The 26,589-nt window shown below is 45.7% G+C and overlaps 1 protein-coding gene across 2 annotated transcripts in view; it reads left to right on the top strand.

Annotated features, from left to right (window-relative positions):
• ATP7A (ATPase copper transporting alpha) overlaps positions 1 to 26,589 on the top strand; it is a 108,578-nt gene that overhangs the window by 41,389 nt on the left and 40,600 nt on the right. Inside the window, exons 4-6 of one of the 2 annotated variants that reach the window (XM_082262796.1) lie at positions 6,991 to 7,734; positions 15,925 to 16,095; positions 20,006 to 20,169. In XM_082262796.1, coding sequence (XP_082118922.1) covers positions 6,991 to 7,734; positions 15,925 to 16,095; positions 20,006 to 20,169 — 1,079 coding nt within the window. Of the gene's footprint in view, positions 1 to 6,990; positions 7,735 to 15,921; positions 16,096 to 20,005; positions 20,170 to 26,589 lie in introns of both variants that reach the window. The other variant, XM_082262795.1, reaches the window with a different exon arrangement.

The raw sequence follows: 26,589 nt of genomic DNA, 5'->3' as shown, positions 1-26,589 counted from the left end.
CCAACATTATATATAGGGAGCTCAGACTACATATCACAGCTGTGCACCCCAATATTATATATAGGGAGCTCAGACTACATATCACAGCTGTGCACCCCAATATTATATATAGGGAGCTCAGACTACATATCACAGCTGTGCACCCCAACATTATATATAGGGAGCTCAGACTACACATCACAGCTGTGCACCCCAACATTATATATAGGGAGCTCAGACTACATATCACAGCTGTGCACCCCAACATTATATATAGGGAGCTCAGACTACATATCACAGCTGTGCACCCCAACATTACATATAGGGAGCTCAGACTACATATCACAGCTGTGCACCCCAACATTATATATAGGGAGCTCAGACTACACATCACAGCTGTGCACCCCAACATTATATATAGGGAGCTCAGACTACACATCACAGCTGTGCACCCCAACATTATATATAGGGAGCTCAGACTACATATCACAGCTGAGTACCCCAACATTATATATAGGGAGCTCAGACTACATATCACAGCTGTGCACCCCAACATTATATATAGGGAGCTCAGACTACACATCACAGCTGTGCACCCCAACATTATATATAGGGAGCTCAGACTACATATCACAGCTGTGCACCCCAACATTATATATAGGGAGCTCAGATTACATATCACAGCTGTGCACCCCAACATTATATATAGGGAGCTCAGACTACATATCACAGCTGAGTACCCCAACATTATATATAGGGAGCTCAGACTACATATCACAGCTGTGCACCCCAACATTATATATAGGGAGCTCAGACTACACATCACAGCTGTGCACCCCAACATTATATATAGGGAGCTCAGACTACATATCACAGCTGTGCACCCCAACATTACATATAGGGAGCTCAGACTACATATCACAGCTGTGCACCCCAACATTATATATAGGGAGCTAAGACTACATATCACAGCTGTGCACCCCAACATTATATATAGGGAGCTCAGACTACATATCACAGCTGTGCACCCCAACATTATATATAGGGAGCTCAGACTACATATCACAGCTGAGAACCCCAACATTATATATAGGGAGCTCAGACTACATATCACAGCTGTGCACCCCAACATTATATATAGGGAGCTCAGACTACATATCACAGCTGTGCACCCCAACATTATATATAGGGAGCTCAGACTACATATCACAGCTGTGCACCCCAACATTATATATAGGGAGCTCAGACTACATATCACAGCTGTGCACCCCAACATTATATATAGGGAGCTCAGACTACATATCACAGCTGTGCACCCCAACATTATATATAGGGAGCTCAGACTACATATCACAGCTGTGCACCCCAACATTATATATAGGGAGCTCAGACTACATATCACAGCTGTGCACCCCAACATTATATATAGGGAGCTCAGACTACATATCACAGCTGAGTACCCCAACATTATATATAGGGAGCTCAGACTACATATCACAGCTGTGCACCCCAACATTATATATAGGGAGCTCAGACTACATATCACAGCTGTGCACCCCAACATTACATATAGGGAGCTCAGACTACATATCACAGCTGTGCACCCCAACATTATATATAGGGAGCTCAGACTACATATCACAGCTGAGAACCCCAACATTATATATAGGGAGCTCAGACTACATATCACAGCTGAGCACCCCAACATTATATATAGGGAGCTCAGACTACATATCACAGCTGAGAACCCCAACATTATATATAGGGAGCTCAGACTACATATCACAGCTGTGCACCCCAACATTATATATAGGGAGCTCAGACTACATATCACAGCTGTGCACCCCAACATTATATATAGGGAGCTCAGACTACATATCACAGCTGTGCACCCCAACATTACATATAGGGAGCTCAGACTACATATCACAGCTGAGCACCCCAACATTATATATAGGGAGCTCAGACTACATATCACAGCTGTGCACCCCAACATTATATATAGGGAGCTCAGACTACATATCACAGCTGAGTACCCCAACATTATATATAGGGAGCTCAGACTACATATCACAGCTGTGCACCCCAACATTACATATAGGGAGCTCAGACTACATATCACAGCTGTGCACCCCAACATTATATATAGGGAGCTCAGACTACATATCACAGCTGAGCACCCCAACATTATATATAGGGAGCTCAGACTACACATCACAGCTGTGCACCCCAACATTATATATAGGGAGCTCAGACTACATATCACAGCTGTGCACCCCAACATTATATATAGGAAGCTCAGACTACATATCACAGCTGTGCACCCCAACATTATATATAGGGAGCTCAGACTACATATCACAGCTGAGAACCCCAACATTATATATAGGGAGCTCAGACTACACATCACAGCTGTGCACCCCAACATTATATATAGGGAGCTCAGACTACATATCACAGCTGTGCACCCCAACATTATATATAGGGAGCTCAGACTACATATCACAGCTGTGCACCCCAACATTATATATAGGGAGCTCAGACTACATATCACAGCTGTGCACCCCAACATTATATATAGGGAGCTCAGACTACATATCACAGCTGTGCACCCCAACATTATATATAGGGAGCTCAGACTACATATCACAGCTGTGCACCCCAACATTATATATAGGGAGCTCAGACTACATATCACAGCTGTGCACCCCAACATTATATATAGGGAGCTCAGACTACATATCACATCTGTGCACCCCAACATTATATATAGGGAGCTCAGACTACACATCACAGCTGTGCACCCCAACATTATATATAGGGAGCTCAGACTACATATCACAGCTGTGCACCCCAACATTACATATAGGGAGCTCAGACTACATATCACATCTGTGCACCCCAACATTATATATAGGGAGCTCAGACTACATATCACAGCTGAGTACCCCAACATTATATATAGGGAGCTCAGACTACATATCACAGCTGAGTACCCCAACATTATATATAGGGAGCTCAGACTACATATCACAGCTGAGTACCCCAACATTATATATAGGGAGCTCAGACTACATATCACAGCTGTGCACCCCAACATTACATATAGGGAGCTCAGACTACATATCACATCTGTGCACCCCAACATTATATATAGGGAGCTCAGACTACATATCACAGCTGAGTACCCCAACATTATATATAGGGAGCTCAGACTACATATCACAGCTGAGCACCCCAACATTATATATAGGGAGCTCAGACTACATATCACAGCTGTGCACCCCAACATTACATATAGGGAGCTCAGACTACATATCACAGCTGAGAACCCCAACATTATATATAGGGAGCTCAGACTACATATCACAGCTGTGCACCCCAACATTATATATAGGGAGCTCAGACTACATATCACAGCTGTGCACCCCAACATTATATATAGGGAGCTCAGACTACATATCACAGCTATGCACCCCAACATTATATATAGGGAGCTCAGACTACATATCACAGCTGTGCACCCCAACATTATATATAGGGAGCTCAGACTACATATCACAGCTGTGCACCCCAACATTATATATAGGGAGCTCAGACTACATATCACAGCTGAGTACCCCAACATTATATATAGGGAGCTCAGACTACATATCACAGCTGTGCACCCCAACATTATATATAGGGAGCTCAGACTACATATCACAGCTGTGCACCCCAACATTATATATAGGGAGCTCAGACTACATATCACAGCTGAGAACCCCAACATTATATATAGGGAGCTCAGACTACATATCACAGCTGTGCACCCCAACATTATATATAGGGAGCTCAGACTACATATCACAGCTGTGCACCCCAACATTACATATAGGGAGCTCAGACTACATATCACAGCTGTGCACCCCAACATTATATATAGGGAGCTCAGACTACATATCACAGCTGTGCACCCCAACATTACATATAGGGAGCTCAGACTACATATCACAGCTGTGCACCCCAACATTATATATAGGGAGCTCAGACTACATATCACAGCTGAGTACCCCAACATTATATATAGGGAGCTCAGACTACATATCACAGCTGAGAACCCCAACATTATATATAGGGAGCTCAGACTACATATCACAGCTGAGTACCCCAACATTACATATAGGGAGCTCAGACTACATATCACAGCTGTGCACCCCAACATTATATATAGGGAGCTCAGACTACATATCACAGCTGTGCACCCCAACATTATATATAGGGAGCTCAGACTACACATCACAGCTGTGCACCCCAACATTACATATAGGGAGCTCAGACTACATATCACAGCTGTGCACCCCAACATTATATATAGGGAGCTCAGACTACACATCACAGCTGTGCACCCCAACATTATATATAGGGAGCTCAGACTACATATCACAGCTGTGCACCCCAACATTATATATAGGGAGCTCAGACTACATATCACAGCTGAGTACCCCAACATTATATATAGGGAGCTCAGACTACATATCACAGCTGTGCACCCCAACATTATATATAGGGAGCTCAGACTACATATCACAGCTGTGCACCCCAACATTATATATAGGGAGCTCAGACTACATATCACAGCTGAGTACCCCAACATTATATATAGGGAGCTCAGACTACATATCACAGCTGTGCACCCCAACATTATATATAGGGAGCTCAGACTACATATCACAGCTGTGCACCCCAACATTATATTTAGGGAGCTCAGACTACATATCACAGCTGTGCACCCCAACATTATATATAGGGAGCTCAGACTACATATCACAGCTGTGCACCCCAACATTACATATAGGGAGCTCAGACTACATATCACAGCTGTGCACCCCAACATTATATATAGGGAGCTCAGACTACATATCACAGCTGTGCACCCCAACATTATATATAGGGAGCTCAGACTACATATCACAGCTGTGCACCCCAACATTATATATAGGGAGCTCAGACTACATATCACAGCTGAGAACCCCAACATTATATATAGGGAGCTCAGACTACATATCACAGCTGTGCACCCCAACATTATATATAGGGAGCTCAGACTACATATCACAGCTGTGCACCCCAACATTATATATAGGGAGCTCAGACTACATATCACAGCTGTGCACCCCAACATTTCATACAGTATCTGACAAAAGTAAGTACACCCCTCCCATGAGTGTACAGCTTGTATAACAGTGTAAATTTGCTGTCCCCTCAAAATAACTCAACACACAGCCATTAATGTCTAAACCGCTGGCAACAAAAGTGAGTACACCCCTAAGTGACAATGTCAAAATTGGGCCCAATTAGCCATTTTCCCTCCCCGGTGTCATGTGACTCGTTACTCGTGTTACAAGGTCTCAGGTGTGAATGGGGGGAGGTGTGTTACATTTGGTGTTATCGCTCTCACTCTCTCATACTGGTCACTGGAAGTTCAACATGGCACCTCATGGCAAAGAACTCTCTGAGGATCTGAAAAAAGAATTGTTGCTCTACATAAAGATGGCCTAGGCTATAAGAAGATTGCCAAGACCCTGAAACTGAGCTGCAGCACGGTGGCCAAGACCATACAGTGGTATAACAGGACAGGTTCCACTCAGAACAGACCTCACCATGGTCCACCAAAGAAGTTGAGTGCCGTGCTCAGCGCCCTATCCAGAGGTTGTCTTTGGGAAATAGACGTATGAGTGCTGCCAGCATTGCTGCAGAGGTTGAAGGGGTGGGGGAGGGGTCAGCCTGTCAGTGCTCAGACCATACGCCGCACACTGCATCAAATTGGTCTGCATGGCTGTCATCCCAGAAGGAAGCCTCTTCTAAAGATGATGGACAAGAAAGCCCGCAAACAGTTTGCTGAAGACAAGCAGACTAAGGACATGGATTACTGGAACCATCTCCTGTGCTCTGATAAGACCAAGATAAACTTATTTGGTGTCAGATGGTGTCAGGCGTGTGTGGGGGCAACCAGGTGAGGAGTACAAAGACAAGTGTGTCTTCCTACAGTCAGGCATGGTGGTGGGAGTGTCATGGTCTGGGGCTGCATGAGTGCTGCCGGCACTGGGGATCTACAGATCATTGAGGGAACCATGAATGCCAACATGTACTGTGACATACTGAAGCAGAGCATGATCCCCTCCCTTCAGAGACTGGGGGGCAGGGCAATATTCCAACATAACGACCCCAAACACCTCCAAGATGACCACTGCCTTACTAAAGAAGCTGAGGGTAAAGGTGATGGACTGGCCAAGCGTCTCCAGACCTAAACCCTATTGAGCATCTGTGGGGGATCCTCAAACAGAAGATGGAGGAGGGGAAGGTCTCTAACATCCACCAGCTCTGTGATGTCATCATGGAGGAGGGGAAGAGGACTCCAGTGACAACCTGTGAAGCTCTGGTGAACTCCATGCCCAAGAGGGTTAAGGCAGTGCTGGAAAATAATGGTGGTCACACAAAATATTGACACTTTGGGCCCAATTTGGAGATTGTCACTTAGGGGTGTACTTACTTTTGCTGCCAGCGGTTTAGACATTAATGGCTGTGTGTTGAGTTATTTTGAGGGGACAGTAAATTTACACTGTTATACAAGCTGTACACTCACTACTTTACATTGTAGCAAAGTCACATTTCTTCAGTGTTGTCACATGGGAGGGGTGTACTTACTTTTGTGAGATACTGTATAGGGAGCTCAGACTTCACATCACAGCTGAGCACCACAATGTGGGAAGGGGATTGTGGGAGATGTAGTTCTGGGTGCTTACAGTAGTAATGGAGCTCCCAGAAGCAGCCCCTACAATAATGTTCCCAGCCTGGTGATGTCTCGGGGGGGAGGGGGGGGGAGGAATGATTGCGATTTATAACTACAGGAACAAGGTAAAGGAATACAATGAATGCTGAGGCGTGTTCTGGGGGAGGGGATTGGGAGGGGTTACCTTTAAATTTCATTATATAGAGAATTGACACATTGATCTTCCTCTTTATGATTAGTTTCCCTGGATAGCCAGGAGGCTCTCATCATCTACCAGCCTCACCTCATCACACCTGCAGAGATCAGGAGCCAAATTGAAAAAGCGGGTTTTTCAGCATCAATTAAGAGCAAGCCGCCCTCAAAACTGGGAACGATTGATGTTGGCCGATTGACAAATGGACAGATTAATGGTAACCGGGACGTTTCACTGCCAAGACCAAAGCTACCTACTGACCTAACAAGAGCTGTCTTCCAAGTAGATGGCATGCACTGCAAGTCTTGTGTTATAAACATTGAAAGCAACATGGCCTCCCATCCCGGGGTGTCCAATGTGGAGGTGTCCTTAGAGAAAAAATCAGCAGTCATAAATTACAATCCAAATCTCACGAATTCCGATGCACTGTGTAGAGCTATAGAAGCTGTGCCTCCAGGGATGTTTAAGGTGAGCCTTTGTAATGGCCTGGAATATATCCAACCACTCAGAGTCCAGGTAATCTCAGGAGCCACTTCTCTAGAGAAAACCTCTTCCAAGAGGACCAGTCAGGCGAGTCCATCCAACATCACCGTCATTAACATTCAAGGCATGACCTGTAATTCTTGTGTTCAGTCTATTGAAGGCCTCATCTCCCAGAAGCCTGGTGTCAGATCCATCCAGGTATCACTGGGAGATGCTACTGGGACTGTGGAATATGACCCCAACGTTACCAGCCAGGAGACCATCAGAGCTGCTATCGAGGACATGGGATTTGATGCCTCTCTAGCTGGTAAGTAACATTGTACTATCATTATAAACCCAGACAGGTCCATTTCATGAGGCAACGACCTAACCTCCCAATCTTCACCCCAACCTTCTCCATCACTGTATATCCAGACAGGTCCATTCCATGAGGCAACACCATCCCTTCCCAATCTTCACCCCAACCTTCTACATCACACCATCACTGTATATCCAGACAGGTCCATTCCATGAGGCAACACCATCCCTTCCCAATCTTCACCCCAACCTTCTACATCACACCATCACTGTATATCCAGACAGGTCCATTCCATGAGGCAACACCATCCCTTCCCAATCTTCACCCCAACCTTCTACATCACACCATCACTGTATATCCAGACAGGTCCATTCCATGAGGCAACACCATCCCTTCCCAATCTTCACCCCAACCTTCTACATCACACCATCACTGTATATCCAGACAGGTCCATTCCATGAGGCAACACCATCCCTTCCCGATCTTCACCCCAACCTTCTACATCGCACCATCATTGTATATCCAGACAGGTCCATTCCATGAGGCAACACCATCCCTTCCCGATCTTCACCCCAACCTTCTACATCGCACCATCATTGTATATCCAGATAGGTCCATTTCATGAGGCAACACCATCCCTTCCCGATCTTCACCCAACCTTCTACATCACACCATCGTTCTATACCCAGACAGGTCCATTCCATGAGGCAACACCATCCCTTCCCCATCTTCACCCCAACCTTCTACATCACACCATCATTGTATATCCAGACAGGTCCATTCCATGAGGCAATGACCTGCCCTCCCAATCTTCACTCCAACCTTCTCCATCACTCCATCTTTGTATATCCAGACAGGTCCATTCCATGAGGCAACACCATCCCTTCCCAATCTTCACCCCCAACCTTCTACATCACACCATCATTGACACTTCCAGACAAGTCCATTCCATGAGGCAATGACCTGCCCTCCCAATCTTCACCCCAACCTTCTACATCACTCCATCATTGTATATCCAGACAGGTCCATTCCATGAGGCAACACCATCCTTTCCCAATCTTCACCCTAACCTTCTACATCACACCATCACTATATATCCAGAAAGGTCCATTTCATGAGGCAACACCATCCCTTCCCGATCTTCACCCAACCTTCTACATCGCACCATCGTTCTATACCCACACAGGTCCATTCCATGAGGCAACACCATCCCTTCCCAATCTTCACCCCAACCTTCTACATCACTGTATATCCAGACAGGTCCATTCTATGAAGAAATAAGCGCCCCTTCCGATATACACCCCAACCTTCTACATCACACCATCACTGTATATACAGACAGGTCCATTCCATGAGGCAACACCATCCCTTCCCGATCTTCAACCAACCATCTACATCACACCATCACTATATATCCAGACAGGTCCATTCCATGAGGCAACACCATCCTTTCCCAATCTTCACCCCAGCCTTCTACATCACTGTATATCCAGACAGGTCCATTCTATGAAGAAATAAGCGCCCCTTCCGATATACACCCCAACCTTCTACATCACACCATCACTATATATCCAGACAGGTCCATTCCATGAGGAATTACCATCCCTTCCCGATCTTCACCCCAACCATCTACATCACACCATCGTTCTATACCCACACAGGTCCATTCCATGAGGCAATGACCTGCTCTCCCAATCTTCACCCCCAACCTTCTACATCACACCATCACTATATATCCAGACAGGTCCATTCCATGAGGCAACACCATCCCTTCCCGATCTTCACCCCAACCATCTACATCGCACCATCGTTCTATACCCACGCAGGTCCATTCCATGAGGCAATGACCTGCTCTCCCAATCTTCACCCCCAACCTTCTACATCACACCATCACTATATATCCAGACAGGTCCATTCCATGAGGCAACACCATCCCTTCCCGATCTTCACCCCAACCTTCTACATCACACCATCACTATATATCCAGACAGGTCCATTCCATGAGGCAACACCATCCCTTCCCGATCTTCACCCCAACCATCTACATCGCACCATCGTTCTATACCCACGCAGGTCCATTCCATGAGGCAATGACCTGCTCTCCCAATCTTCACCCCCAACCTTCTACATCACACCATCACTATATATCCAGACAGGTCCATTCCATGAGGCAACACCATCCCTTCCCGATCTTCACCCCAACCTTCTACATCACACCATCACTATATATCCAGACAGGTCCATTCCATGAGGCAACACCATCCCTTCCCGATCTTCACCCCAACCTTCTACATCACACCATCACTATATATCCAGACAGGTCCATTCCATGAGGCAACACCATCCCTTCCCGATCTTCACCCCAACCTTCTACATCACACCATCACTGTATATACAGACAGGTCCATTCCATGAGGAATTACCATCCCTTCCCGATCTTCACCCCAACCATCTACATCACACCATTGTTCTATACCCACACAGGTCCATTCCATGAGGCAATGACCTGACCTCCCAATCTTCACCCCCAACCTTCTACATCACACCATCACTATATATCCAGACAGGTCCATTCCATGAGGCAACACCATCCCTTCCCGATCTTCACCCCAACCATCTACATCGCACCATCGTTCTATACCCACGCAGGTCCATTCCATGAGGCAATGACCTGCTCTCCCAATCTTCACCCCCAACCTTCTACATCACACCATCACTATATATCCAGACAGGTCCATTCCATGAGGCAACACCATCCCTTCCCGATCTTCACCCCAACCTTCTACATCACACCATCACTATATATCCAGACAGGTCCATTCCATGAGGCAACACCATCCCTTCCCGATCTTCACCCCAACCTTCTACATCACACCATCACTATATATCCAGACAGGTCCATTCCATGAGGCAACACCATCCCTTCCCGATCTTCACCCCAACCTTCTACATCACACCATCACTGTATATACAGACAGGTCCATTCCATGAGGAATTACCATCCCTTCCCGATCTTCACCCCAACCATCTACATCACACCATTGTTCTATACCCACACAGGTCCATTCCATGAGGCAATGACCTGACCTCCCAATCTTCACCCCCAACCTTCTATATCACACCATCATTGTATATCCAGACAGATCCATTCCATGAGGCAACACCATCCCTTCCCGATCTTCACCCCAACCATCTACATCACACCATCACTGTATATACAGACAGCCTCATTCGCACTGTAGTGTCAGGCTGTGGACAGTGAGGGAGTGGCTTGTTCAGGATCTCCTGGATTGCTGAGCGGTTGAGTCAGCTGCCGGTCCAGGTTTTTGGTTGGATCCCAACCATATGGTCTCATTCTTTCCCCAGCCTGGACCGGCTCTAGGACCTCAGGTCACAGGAGTGCAGAACAAACTTCCCATGTCATCCACAGGAGAAGTATGGCCAAAAAAGCTTCCTCCATACTTCTCCTTTAAGGAAGTGATATCTGCTTTTTAAGGTCAGGTCCATGTTAGGTTTGCAGTTCTTGGTTCGGTCACAATGAAGGAGCTCTATAAGATTGGTTCAGGGGAAGGAGTTGTATGGAGGAGCGCAGAGCTCATTCATGGTGGTGTCATTGTTGCTGCACACGGAGTATTGAGCTCTCCTTCCTAGATGAAGTAACTTCTCTGTTCAGAATCATGGGACTCTGACACAGCTGGATTTTTCTATAGATGATGTATGTTTGGTGATGAACGGGTTAAATTCTGAACACGAGATGCGTGTTGTTCCCTGTAAATAGAGCTCTGTTCCCTATGCGGATCATGGGATCAACCTGTTTCCTGTTTGTGGTAAGAAGTGATGTGGCAATACGAGGAACATGAACTCCGTCTGCCTCCAATTCCACCTCTCAGCATAAACTATTATGTAACGTGTCATCTGTGATCGCCAGGATAATCGCACGGCAAATATTTACTGGGTGTGTGCCCATGTACTGCACCCCGGACTGCCATACTGAGATTGGAGCCTCATGACGTGTGTGTTCATACATGACCTCTGGACAGCCATACTCTATACATGACATGTGTGTTCATACATGACCTCTGGACAGCCATACTCTATACATGACCTCTGGACAGCCATACTCTATACATGACCTCTGGACAGCCATACTCTATACATGACATGTGTGTTCATACATGACCTCTGGACAGCCATACTCTATACATGACCTCTGGACAGCCATATTCTATACATGACATGTGTGTTCATACATGACCTCTGGACAGCCATACTCTATACATGACCTCTGGACAGCCATACTCTATACATGACATCTGGACAGCCATACTCTATGCATGACATCTGGACAGCCATACTCTATACATGACATATAAGTGTTCATACATGACCTCTGGACAGCCATACTCTATACATGACCTCTGGACAGCGGTACTCTATACATGACCTCTGGACAGCCATATTCTATACATGACATCTGGACAGCCATACTCTATACATGACATCTGGACAGCCATACTCTATACATGACATATAAGTGTTCATACATGACCTCTGGACAGCCATACTCTATACATGACCTCTGGACAGCCATATTCTATACATGACCTCTGGACAGCCATACTCTATACATGACATGTGTGTTCATACATGACCTCTGGACAGCCATACTCTATACATGACCTCTGGACAGCCATACTCTATACATGACCTCTGGACAGCCATATTCTATACATGACATCTGGACAGCCATACTCTATACATGACATCTGGACAGCCATACTCTATACATGACATGTGTGTTCATACATGACATCTGGACAGCCATACTCTATACATGACATGTGTGTTCATACATGACCTCTGGACAGCCATACTCTATACATGACATCTGGACAGCCATACTCTATACATGACATCTGGACAGCCATACTCTATACATGACATATAAGTGTTCATACATGACCTCTGGACAGCCATATTCTATACATGACATGTGTGTTCATACATGACATCTGGACAGCCATACTCTATACATGACCTCTGGACAGCGGTACTCTATACATGACCTCTGGACAGCCATACTCTATACATGACCTCTGGACAGCCGTACTCTATACATGACCTCTGGACAGCCATACTCTATACATGACCTCTGGACAGCCGTACTCTATACATGACCTCTGGACAGCGGTACTCTATACATGACCTCTGGACAGCGGTACTCTATACATGATCTCTGGACAGCCATACTCTATACATGACATATGTGTGTTCATACATGACCTCTGGACAGCCGTGCTCCATACATGACATATGTGTGTTCATACATGACATCTGGACAGCCATATTCTATACATGACATCTGGACAGCCGTACTCTATACATGACCTCTGGACAGCCGTACTCTATACATGACCTCTGGACAGCCATACTCTATACATGACCTCTGGACAGCCGTACTCTATACATGACCTCTGGACAGCGGTACTCTATACATGACCTCTGGACAGCGGTACTCTATACATGACCTCTGGACAGCGGTACTCTATACATGACCTCTGGACAGCCATACTCTATACATGATCTCTGGACAGCCATACTCTATACATGACATATAAGTGTTCATACATGACATCTGGACAGCCATACTCTATACATGACCTCTGGACAGCCGTACTCTATACATGACCTCTGGACAGCGGTACTCTATACATGACCTCTGGACAGCCATACTCTATACATGACCTCTGGACAGCCATACTCTATACATGATCTCTGGACAGCCATACTCTATACATGACATATAAGTGTTCATACATGACCTCTGGACAGCCATACTCTATACATGACATATAAGTGTTCATACATGACCTCTGGATAGCCGTACTCTATACATGACCTCTGGACACCCGTACTCTATACATGACCTCCGGACACCCGTACTCTATACATGACCTCCGGACACCCGTACTCTATACATGACCTCCGGACACCCGTACTCTATACATGACCTCCGGACACCCGTACTCTATACATGACCTCCGGACACCCGTACTCTATACATGACCTCCGGACACCCGTACTCTATACATGACCTCCGGACACCCGTACTCTATACATGACCTCCGGACACCCGTACTCTATACATGACCTCCGGACACCCGTACTCTATACATGACCTCCGGACACCCGTACTCTATACATGACATCTGGACAGCCGTACTCTATACATGACATATCTGTGACATTTGTGTATTTTTTGCCTTGGCTGAGTTCCTAATTCCTTTTTGATCCCGATCTCTAAGGGGCTCTCCGCTTTCACAAGGGCTCCTTTATATGTGAATTTCCCATTGTGCAACATTTTTTGGATCTGCCATCGTAGGACACGTGGTCCCATCCCTTCCACCCAATGCATCAGGTTTTTGCAGTTTATAGATGCCGGAGGTCCGTACACGATGAGGACATTGTCTTTGTTTGGTGATCTCCCATCGTAGGTCTGACTCTGCCTCACATGGTCCCATCCCTTACCCCCAATCTATCAGGTTTATTTTGGTGTAGATGGTACACCTGGTGAGGACGCTGTCTTTGCATGGTGCGTTCCCATGAAAGGTCCTGGCCCTTACTCCCGATCCATCCGGTTTATTTTGGTATAGATGGTGAGGACGTTGTCTTAGTATGGTGAGCTCCCATGGAAGGTCCCGGCCCTTACCCCTGATCCATCAGGTTTATTTTGGTATAGATGGTGAGGACGTTGTCTTAGTATGGTGAGCTCCCATGGAAGGTCCCGGCCCTTACCCCTGATCCATCAGGTTTATTTTGGTATAGATGGTGAGGACGTTGTCTTAGTATGGTGAGCTCCCATGGAAGGTCCCGGCCCTTACCCCTGATCCATCAGGTTTATTTTGGTATAGATGGTGAGGACGCTGTCTTAGTATGGGGATCTCTGATTAAAGGCCCCATCCCTTACCCCTGATCCATCAGGTTTATTTTGGTATAGATGGTAAACTTGGTGAGGACGTTGTCTTTGTATGGTGAGCTCCCATGGAAGGTCCCGGCCCTTACACCCGATCCATCATGTTTATTTTGGTGTAGATGGTGAGGACGTTGTCATAGTATGGTGAGCTCCCATTGAAGGTCCCTTCCCTTACCCCTGATCCATCAGGTTTATTTTGGTATAGATGGTACACCTGGTGAGGACGTTGTCTTAGTATGGTGAGCTCCCATTGAAGGTTCCATCCCTTACCCCTGATCCATCAGGTTTATTCTGGTATAGATGGTACACCTGGTGAGGACGTTGTCATAGTATGGTGAGCTCCCATTGAAGGTCCCTTCCCTTACCCCTGATCCATCAGGTTTATTTTGGTATAGATGGTAAACTTGGTGAGGACGTTGTCTTTGTATGGTGAGCTCCCATGGAAGGTCCCGGCCCTTACACCCGATCCATCATGTTTATTTTGGTGTAGATGGTGAGGACGTTGTCATAGTATGGTGAGCTCCCATTGAAGGTTCCATCCCTTACCCCTGATCCATCAGGTTTATTCTGGTATAGATGGTACACCTGGTGAGCACGTTGTCTTAGTATGATGAGCTCCCATTGAAGGTTCCATCCCTTACCCCTGATCCATCAGGTTTATTCTGGTATAGATGGTACACCTGGTGAGGACGTTGTCTTAGTATGATGAGCTCCCATTGAAGGTCCCATCCCTTACCCCTCATCCATCAGGTTTATTCTGGTATAGATGGTACACCTGGTGAGAACGTTGTCTTTGTATGATGAGCTCCCATTGAAGGTTCCATCCCTTACCCCTGATCCATCAGGTTTATTCTGGTATAGATGGTACACCTGGTGAGAACGTTGTCTTAGTATGATGAGCTCCCATTGAAGGTTCCATCCCTTACCCCTGATCCATCAGGTTTATTCTGGTATAGATGGTACACCTGGTGAGGACGTTGTCTTAGTATGGTGAGCTCCCATTGAAGGTTCCATCCCTTACCCCTGATCCATCAGGTTTATTCTGGTATAGATGGTACACCTGGTGAGCACGTTGTCTTCCCATGGAAAGTGCCGGCCCTCACACACTCCTCCAGGTTCATTACATGGAACTCCAAGGATTTGTGGAATTTATATATTTTTGTTGGAGATAATTTATGAGATTCCATAGAAGTCTGAATGGATACTTTTTTCTTTGTTTATAGAAGGAATGGCGTCTGGCCTGTCATTGGAACCCTCCCAGAAGGCTCAGCACGGTTCTTCTCCAGGGACGCCCGCCCACAGCAAGCAGGAAAGCAACAAGTGTTTCATCCAGGTCTCCGGAATGACGTGCGCTTCCTGTGTAGCCAACATCGAACGAAATCTCCGCAGGGAGGACGGTCCGTTCTCATTATAACTTCCTACCCAACATTCTGATTTCCTGAATCCAGATCTAATCTGATTATTGTGTTGTTGGACCCGATAGTCATACCTGTAGAGTAGAAGTGTTTGTACTCTCACTGTGTAACATTCATCAATTTGTAAGTATAGGCTGAGATCCAATGAAGATAAAGGACAGCCAGGAGGGCATATAGGAAAGGGACCAATGAGGATGGAGGACAGCCGGGAGGGGATATAGGAAAGGGACCAATGAGCATGGAGGACAGCTGGGAGGGGATATAGTAAAGGGACCAATGAGCATGGAGGACAGCTGGGAGGGGATATAGTAAAGGGACCAATGAGGATGGAGGACAGCTGGGAGGGGATATAGTAAAGGGACCAATGAGGATGGAGGACAGCTGGGAGGGGATATAGTAAAGGGACCAATGAGGATGGAGGACAGCCGGGAGGGGTTATAGGAAAGGGACCAATGAGGATGGAGGACAGCTGGGAGGGGATATAGTAAAGGGACCAATGAGGATGGAGGACAGCCGGGAGGGGTTATAGGAAAGGGACCAATGAGGATGGAGGACAGCCGGGAGGGGATATAGGAAAGGTACCAATGAGGATGGAGGACAGTTGGGAGGGGATATAGTAAAGGGACCAATGAGGATGGAGGACAGCTGGGAGGGGATATAGGAAAGGGACCAATGAGGATGGAGGACAGCTGGGAGGGGATATAGTAAAGGGACCAATGAGGATTGAGGACAGCTGGGAGGGGATATAGTAAAGGGACCAATGAGGATTGAGGACAGTTGGGAGGGGATATAGTAAAGGGACCAATGAGGATGGAGGAAAGCCCAGAGGGCATATAGGAAAGGGACCTATGAAGATGGAGGACAGCCGGGAGAGGTGAATTAAAGGGACCAATGAGGATGGAGGACAGCCGGAAGGGGATATAGGAAAGGGACCAATGAGGATGGAGGAAAGCCATAGGAAAGGGACCAATGAGGATGGAGGACAGCAAGGAGGGGATATAGGAAAGGGTCCAATGAGGATGGAGGACAGCCGGGAGGCGATATAGGAAAGGGACCAATGAGGATAGAGGATAGCTGGGAGGGGATATAGTAAAGGGACCAATGAGGATAGAGGACAGCCCAGAGGAGATATACGAAAAGGACAAATAATAATGTAATTGGTGTTCTTTCAGCATTGGTTGTATATTCTGTTCAGCAGATATCAGATACATAGAAGGGGGAGGGGTGTAGGACAGATATTGGGGTCTCAGTATGGATTATCTATTCTGTTCAGCAGATATCAGATACATGGAAGGGGGAGGGGTGTAGGACAGATATCGGGGTCTCAGTACGGATTATCTATTCTGTTCAGCAGATATCAGATACATGGAAGGGGGAGGGGTGTAGGACAGATATCGGGGTCTCAGTATGGATTATCTATTCTGTTCAGCAGATATCAGATACATGGAAGGGGGAGGGGTGTAGGACAGATATCGGGGTCTCAGTATGGATTATCTATTCTGTTCAGCAGATATCAGATACATGAAAGGGGGAGGGGTGTAGGACAGATATCGGGGTCTCAGTATGGATTATCTATTCTGTTCAGCAGATATCAGATACATAGAAGGGGGAGGGGTGTAGGACAGATATCGGGGTCTCAGTACAGATTATCTATTCTGTTCAGCAGATATCAGATACATAGAAGGGGGAGGGGTGTAGGACAGATATCGGGGTCTCAGTACAGATTATCTATTCTGTTCAGCAGATATCAGATACATGAAAGGGGGAGGGGTGTAGGACAGATATCGGGGTCTCAGTATGGATTATCTATTCTGTTCAGCAGATATCAGATACATGGAAGGGGGAGGGGTGTAGGACAGATATCGGGGTCTCAGTATGGATTATCTATTCTGTTCAGCAGATATCAGATACATGAAAGGGGGAGGGGTGTAGGACAGATATCGGGGTCTCAGTATGGATTATCTATTCTGTTCAGCAGATATCAGATACATGGAAGGGGGAGGGGTGTAGGACAGATATCGGGGTCTCAGTACAGATTATCTATTCTGTTCAGCAGATATCAGATACATGGAAGGGGGAGGGGTGTAGGACAGATATCGGGGTCTCAGTATGGATTATCTATTCTGTTCAGCAGATATCAGATACATAGAAGGGGGAGGGGTGTAGGACCGATATCGGGGTCTCAGTATGGATTATCTATTCTGTTCAGCAGATATCAGATACATGGAAGGGGGAGGGGTGTAGGACAGATATTGGGGTCTCAGTATGGATTATCTATTCTGTTCAGCAGATATCAGATACATGGAAGGGGGAGGGGTGTAGGACAGATATCGGGGTCTCAGTATGGATTATCTATTCTGTTCATCAGATATCAGATACATGGAAGGGGGAGGGGTGTAGGACAGATATCGGGGTCTCAGTATGGATTATCTATTCTGTTCAGCAGATATCAGATACATAGAAGGGGGAGGGGTGTAGGACAGATATCGGGGTCTCAGTATGGATTATCTATTCTGTTCAGCAGATATCAGATACATAGAAGGGGGAGGGGTGTAGGACAGATATCGGGGTCTCAGTATGGATTATCTATTCTGTTCAGCAGATATCAGATACATAGAAGGGGGAGGGGTGTAGGACAGATATCGGGGTCTCAGTATGGATTATCTATTCTGTTCAGCAGATATCAGATACATGGAAGGGGGAGGGGTGTAGGACAGATATCGGGGTCTCAGTATGGATTATCTATTCTGTTCAGCAGATATCAGATACATGGAAGGGGGAGGGGTGTAGGACAGATATCGGGGTCTCAGTATGGATTATCTATTCTGTTCAGCAGATATCAGATACATAGAAGGGGGAGGGGTGTAGGACAGATATCGGGGTCTCAGTATGGATTATCTATTCTGTTCAGCAGATATCAGATACATAGAAGGGGGAGGGGTGTAGGACAGATATCGGGGTCTCAGTATGGATTATCTATTCTGTTCAGCAGATATCAGATACATAGAAGGGGGAGGGGTGTAGGACAGATATCGGGGTCTCAGTATGGATTATCTATTCTGTTCAGCAGATATCAGATACATGGAAGGGGGAGGGGTGTAGGACAGATATCGGGGTCTCAGTATGGATTATCTATTCTGTTCAGCAGATATCAGATACATGGAAGGGGGAGGGGTGTAGGACAGATATTGGGGTCTCAGTATGGATTATCTATTCTGTTCAGCAGATATCAGATACATGGAAGGGGGAGGGGTGTAGGACAGATATCGGGGTCTCAGTATGGATTATCTATTCTGTTCAGCAGATATCAGATACATGGAAGGGGGAGGGGTGTAGGACAGATATCGGGGTCTCAGTACGGATTATCTATTCTGTTCAGCAGATATCAGATACATGGAAGGGGGAGGGGTGTAGGACAGATATTGGGGTCTCAGTACGGATTATCTATTCTGTTCAGCAGATATCAGATACATGGAAGGGGGAGGGGTGTAGGACAGATATTGGGGTCTCAGTATGGATTATCTATTCTGTTCAGCAGATATCAGATACATGGAAGGGGGAGGGGTGTAGGACAGATATCGGGGTCTCAGTATGGATTATCTATTCTGTTCAGCAGATATCAGATACATGGAAGGGGGAGGGGTGTAGGACAGATATCGGGGTTTCAGTATGGATTATCTATTCTGTTCAGCAGATATCAGATACATAGAAGGGGGAGGGGTGTAGGACAGATATCGGGGTTTCAGTATGGATTATCTATTCTGTTCAGCAGATATCAGATACATGGAAGGGGGGCCGGGTGTAGGACAGATATCGGGGTCTTGGAGTTCGTTCATTGTGGGTTATCTATTCTGTTCAGCAGATTTTAGGCTCTCCTCTTGTTCTTTTGCAGGAATACACTCAGTCTTGGTGGCTCTGATGGCAGGGAAGGCGGAGGTGAGGTATAATCCGGCTCTCATACAACCCTCGGCCATTGCTGAGCTCATTCAGGAGCTGGGATTCGAAGCCTCTGTATTAGAGAACAGCGATGATGGAGACGGCGTATTGGAACTGGTGGTAAGATGTCCTGAAATTCAGACTGAACAATCCCCATCCGGTACATTCTATGTGAGGCCTAATCCCAATCACTAGAGTCTCATGGAAGTCTAATCCCAATCACTAGAGTCTCATGGAAGTCTAATCCCAATCACTAGAGTCTCATGGAAGTCTAATCCCAATCACTAGAGTCTCATGGAAGTCTAATCCCAATCACTAGAGTCTCATGGAAGTCTAATCCCAGTCACTAGAGTCTCATGGAAGTCTAATCCCAATCACTAGAGTCTCATGGAAGTCTAATCCCAGTCACTAGAGTCTCATGGAAGTCTAATCCCAATCACTAGAGTCTCATGGAAGTCTAATCCCAATCACTAGAGTCTCATGGAAGTCTAATCCCAATCACTAGAGTCTCATGGAAGTCTAATCCCAGTCACTAGAGTCTCATGGAAGTCTAATCCCAATCACTAGAGTCTCATGGAAGTCTAATCCCAGTCACTAGAGTCTCATGGAAGTCTAATCCAAATCACTAGAGTCTCATGGAAGTCTAATCCCAGTCACTAGAGTCTCATGGAAGTCTAATCCCAGTCACTAGAGTCTCATGGAAGTCTAATCCCAGTCACTAGAGTCTCATGGAAGTCTAATCCCAATCACTAGAGTCTCATGGAAGTCTAATCCCAATCACTAGAGTCTCATGGAAGTCTAATCCCAATCACTAGAGTCTCATGGAAGTCTAATCCCAATCACTAGAGTCTCATGGAAGTCTAATCCCAGTCACTAGAGTCTCATGGAAGTCTAATCCCAATCACTAGAGTCTCATGGAAGTCTAATCCCAGTCACTAGAGTCTCATGGAAGTCTAATCCCAATCACTAGAGTCTCATGGAAGTCTAATCCCAATCACTAGAGTCTCATGGAAGTCTAATCCCAATCACTAGAGTCTCATGGAAGTCTAATCCCAGTCACTAGAGTCTCATGGAAGTCTAATCCCAATCACTAGAGTCTCATGGAAGTCTCCCAGTCACTAGAGTCTCATGGAAGTCTAATCCAAATCACTAGAGTCTCATGGAAGTCTAATCCCAGTCACTAGAGTCTCATGGAAGTCTAATCCCAGTCACTAGAGTCTCATGGAAGTCTAATCCCAGTCACTAGAGTCTCATGGAAGTCTAATCCCAATCACTAGAGTCTCATGGAAGTCTAATCCCAATCACTAGAGTCTCATGGAAGTCTAATCCCAATCACTAGAGTCTCATGGAAGTCTAATCCCAATCACTAGAGTCTCATGGAAGTCTAATCCCAGTCACTAGAGTCTCATGGAAGTCTAATCCCAATCACTAGAGTCTCATGGAAGTCTAATCCCAATCACTAGAGTCTCATGGAAGTCTAATCCCAATCACTAGAGTCTCATGGAAGTCTAATCCCAGTCACTAGAGTCTCATGGAAATCTAATCCCAATCACTAGAGTCTCATGGAAGTCTAATCCCAATCACTAGAGTCTCGTGGAAGTCTAATCCCAATCACTAGAGTCTCATGGAAGTCTAATCCCAGTCACTAGAGTCTCGTGGAAGTCTAATCCCAGTCACTAGAGTCTCGTAAAAAGTCTAATCCAAATCACTAGAGTCTCATGGAAGTCTAATCCCAGTCACTAGAGTCTCATGGAAGTCTAATCCCAATCACTAGAGTCTCATGGAAGTCTAATCCCAATCACTAGAGCCTCATGGAAGTCTAATCCCAATCACTAGAGTCTCATGGAAGTCTAATCCCAATCACTAGAGTCTCATGGAAGTCTAATCCCAATCACTAGAGTCTCATGGAAGTCTAATCCCAATCACTAGAGTCTCATGGAAGTCTAATCCCAATCACTAGAGTCTCATGGAAGTCTAATCCCAGTCACTAGAGTCTCATGGAAGTCTAATCCAAATCACTAGAGTCTCATGGAAGTCTAATCCCAATCACTAGAGTCTCATGGAAGTCTAATCCCAATCACTAGAGTCTCATGGAAGTCTAATCCCAGTCACTAGAGTCTCCTGGAAGTCTAATCCCAATCACTAGAGTCTCATGGAAGTCTAATCCCAATCACTAGAGTCTCATGGAAGTCTAATCCCAGTCACTAGAGTCTCATGGAAGTCTAATCCAAGTCACTAGAGTCTCATGGAAGTCTAATCCCAGTCACTAGAGTCTCATGGAAGTCTAATCCCAATCACTAGAGTCTCATGGAAGTCTAATCCCAGTCACTAGAGTCTCATGGAAGTCTAATCCCAATCACTAGAGTCTCATGGAAGTCTAATCCCAGTCACTAGAGTCTCATGGAAGTCTAATCCCAATCACTAGAGTCTCATGGAAGTCTAATCCCAGTCACTAGAGCCTCATGGAAGTCTAATCCCAATCACTAGAGTCTCATGGTAGTCTAATCCCAATCACTAGAGTCTCATGGAAGTCTAATCCCAATCACTAGAGTCTCATGGAAGTCTAATCCCAATCACTAGAGTCTCATGGAAGTCTAATCCCAGTCACTAGAGTCTCGTGGAAGTCTAATCCCAATCACTAGAGTCTCATGGAAGTCTAATCCCAATCACTAGAGTCTCATGGAAGTCTAATCCCAATCACTAGAGTCTCATGGAAGTCTAATCCCAATCACTAGAGTCTCATGGAAGTCTAATCCCAATCACTAGAGTCTCATGGAAGTCTAATCCCAATCACTAGAGTCTCATGGAAGTCTAATCCCAATCACTAGAGTCTCATGGAAGTCTAATCCCAATCACTAGAGTCTCATGGAAGTCTAATCCCAGTCACTAGAGTCTCGTGGAAGTCTAATCCCAGTCACTAGAGTCTCGTGGAAGTCTAATCCCAATCACTAGAGTCTCATGGAAGTCTAATCCCAGTCACTAGAGTCTCATGGAAGTCTAATCCCAGTCACTAGAGCCTCATGGAAGTCTAATCCCAATCACTAGAGCCTCATGGAAGTCTAATCCCAATCACTAGAGCCTCATGGAAGTCTAATCCCAATCACTAGAGTCTCATGGAAGTCTAATCCCAATCACTAGAGTCTCATGGAAGTCTAATCCCAGTCACTAGAGTCTCGTGGAAGTCTAATCCCAATCACTAGAGTCTCATGGAAGTCTAATCCCAATCACTAGAGTCTCATGGAAGTCTAATCCCAGTCACTAGAGTCTCATGGAAGTCTAATCCCAGTCACTAGAGCCTCATGGAAGTCTAATCCCAATCACTAGAGCCTCATGGAAGTCTAATCCCAATCACTAGAGTCTCATGGAAGTCTAATCCCAATCACTAGAGTCTCATGGAAGTCTAATCCCAATCACTAGAGTCTCATGGAAGTCTAATCCCAGTCACTAGAGTCTCATGGAAGTCTAATCCCAGTCACTAGAGTCTCATGGAAGTCTAATCCCAGTCACTAGAGTCTCATGGAAGTCTAATCCCAATCACTAGAGTCTCATGGAAGTCTAATCCCAATCACTAGAGTCTCATGGAAGTCTAATCCCAATCACTAGAGTCTCATGGAAGTCTAATCCCAATCACTAGAGTCTCATGGAAGTCTAATCCCAATCACTAGAGTCTCATGGAAGTCTAATCCCAATCACTAGAGTCTCATGGAAGTCTAATCCCAATCACTAGAGTCTCATGGAAGTCTAATCCCAATCACTAGAGTCTCATGGAAGTCTAATCCCAATCACTAGAGTCTCATGGAAGTCTAATCCCAGTCACTAGAGTCTCATGGAAGTCTAATCCCAATCACTAGAGTCTCATGGAAGTCTAATCCCAGTCACTAGAGCCTCATGGAAGTCTAATCCCAATCACTAGAGTCTCATGGAAGTCTAATCCCCATCACTAGAGTCTCATGGAAGTCTAATCCCAATCACTAGAGTCTCATGGAAGTCTAATCCCAGTCACTAGAGTCTCATGGAAGTCTAATCCCAATCACTAGAGTCTCATGGAAGTCTAATCCCAGTCACTAGAGTCTCATGGAAGTCTAATCCCAATCACTAGAGTCTCATGGAAGTCTAATCCCAGTCACTAGAGTCTCATGGAAGTCTAATCCCAATCACTAGAGTCTCATGGAAGTCTAATCCCAATCACTAGAGTCTCATGGAAGTCTAATCCCAATCACTAGAGTCTCATGGAAGTCTAATCCCAATCACTAGAGTCTCATGGAAGTCTAATCCCAATCACTAGAGTCTCATGGAAGTCTAATCCCAATCACTAGAGTCTCATGGAAGTCTAATCCCAGTCACTAGAGTCTCATGGAAGTCTAATCCCAATCACTAGAGTCTCATGGAAGTCTAATCCCAATCACTAGAGTCTCATGGAAGTCTAATCCCAATCACTAGAGTCTCATGGAAGTCTAATCCCAATCACTAGAGTCTCATGGAAGTCTAATCCCAGTCACTAGAGTCTCATGGAAGTCTAATCCCAATCACTAGAGTCTCATGGAAGTCTAATCCCAGTCACTAGAGTCTCATGGAAGTCTAATCCCAATCACTAGAGTCTCATGGAAGTCTAATCCCAGTCACTAGAGTCTCATGGAAGTCTAATCCCAGTCACTAGAGTCTCATGGAAGTCTAATCCCAGTCACTAGAGTCTCATGGAAGTCTAATCCCAATCACTAGAGTCTCATGGAAGTCTAATCCCAATCACTAGAGTCTCATGGAAGTCTAATCCCAATCACTAGAGTCTCATGGAAGTCTAATCCCAATCACTAGAGTCTCATGGAAGTCTAATCCCAATCACTAGAGTCTCATGGAAGTCTAATCCCAATCACTAGAGTCTCATGGAAGTCTAATCCCAATCACTAGAGTCTCATGGAAGTCTAATCCCAATCACTAGAGTCTCATGGAAGTCTAATCCCAATCACTAGAGTCTCATGGAAGTCTAATCCCAGTCACTAGAGTCTCATGGAAGTCTAATCCCAATCACTAGAGTCTCATGGAAGTCTAATCCCAGTCACTAGAGCCTCATGGAAGTCTAATCCCAATCACTAGAGTCTCATGGAAGTCTAATCCCCATCACTAGAGTCTCATGGAAGTCTAATCCCAATCACTAGAGTCTCATGGAAGTCTAATCCCAGTCACTAGAGTCTCATGGAAGTCTAATCCCAATCACTAGAGTCTCATGGAAGTCTAATCCCAGTCACTAGAGTCTCATGGAAGTCTAATCCCAGTCACTAGAGTCTCATGGAAGTCTAATCCCAGTCACTAGAGTCTCATGGAAGTCTAATCCCAGTCACTAGAGTCTCATGGAAGTCTAATCCCAGTCACTAGAGTCTCATGGAAGTCTAATCCCAATCACTAGAGTCTCATGGAAGTCTAATCCCAATCACTAGAGTCTCATGGAAGTCTAATCCCAATCACTAGAGTCTCATGGAAGTCTAATCCCAATCACTAGAGTCTCATGGAAGTCTAATCCCAATCACTAGAGTCTCATGGAAGTCTAATCCCAATCACTAGAGTCTCATGGAAGTCTAATCCCAGTCACTAGAGTCTCATGGAAGTCTAATCCCAGTCACTAGAGTCTCATGGAAGTCTAATCCCAGTCACTAGAGTCTCATGGAAGTCTAATCCCAGTCACTAGAGTCTCATGGAAGTCTAATCCCAGTCACTAGAGTCTCATGGAAGTCTAATCCCAATCACTAGAGTCTCATGGAAGTCTAATCCCAGTCACTAGAGTCTCATGGAAGTCTAATCCCAATCACTAGAGTCTCATGGAAGTCTAATCCCAGTCACTAGAGTCTCATGGAAGTCTAATCCCAATCACTAGAGTCTCATGGAAGTCTAATCCCAATCACTAGAGTCTCATGGAAGTCTAATCCCCATCACTAGAGTCTCATGGAAGTCTAATCCCAGTCACTAGAGTCTCATGGAAGTCTAATCCCAATCACTAGAGTCTCATGGAAGTCTAATCCCAGTCACTAGAGTCTCATGGAAGTCTAATCCCCATCACTAGAGTCTCATGGAAGTCTAATCCCAATCACTAGAGTCTCATGGAAGTCTAATCCCAATCACTAGAGTCTCATGGAAGTCTAATCCCAATCACTAGAGTCTCATGGAAGTCTAATCCCAATCACTAGAGTCTCATGGAAGTCTAATCCCAATAACTAGAGTCTCATGGAAGTCTAAATCCAATTGGCGCGGTATGGAAGCGGTAAGAGACGCCTCTCATTGACTCACATGGGATTTCACGTCATGTGACTTGCGGTCTCACAATTCGGATTTGGCGGCAGTGTGAACGGAGCCGATGCTCAGATGTGACGCTCCCCTTAGTGCCAGACATGGCTCCTTCATCAACCTAAAATTCATAAAAAGAAATGCGTTGGTCTTGTAAAACACTCGCAGTCCAAGTTACTCCACGGCTTTGTCTGTACTTTATAATCACATTCAGAATCCGGGGCCTTTAAATGTAGAGGGAAGATCTTCCTGGCTGAGGCGCCTTCT

This window comes from Pelophylax lessonae (genome assembly GCF_965119305.1).
Source record: "Pelophylax lessonae genome assembly, chromosome: 7".
Classification (NCBI taxonomy): Eukaryota; Metazoa; Chordata; class Amphibia; order Anura; family Ranidae; genus Pelophylax; species Pelophylax lessonae.
Note: the sequence above shows the minus strand (reverse complement) of the source record. Positions and strands in the feature narration are given on the sequence as shown.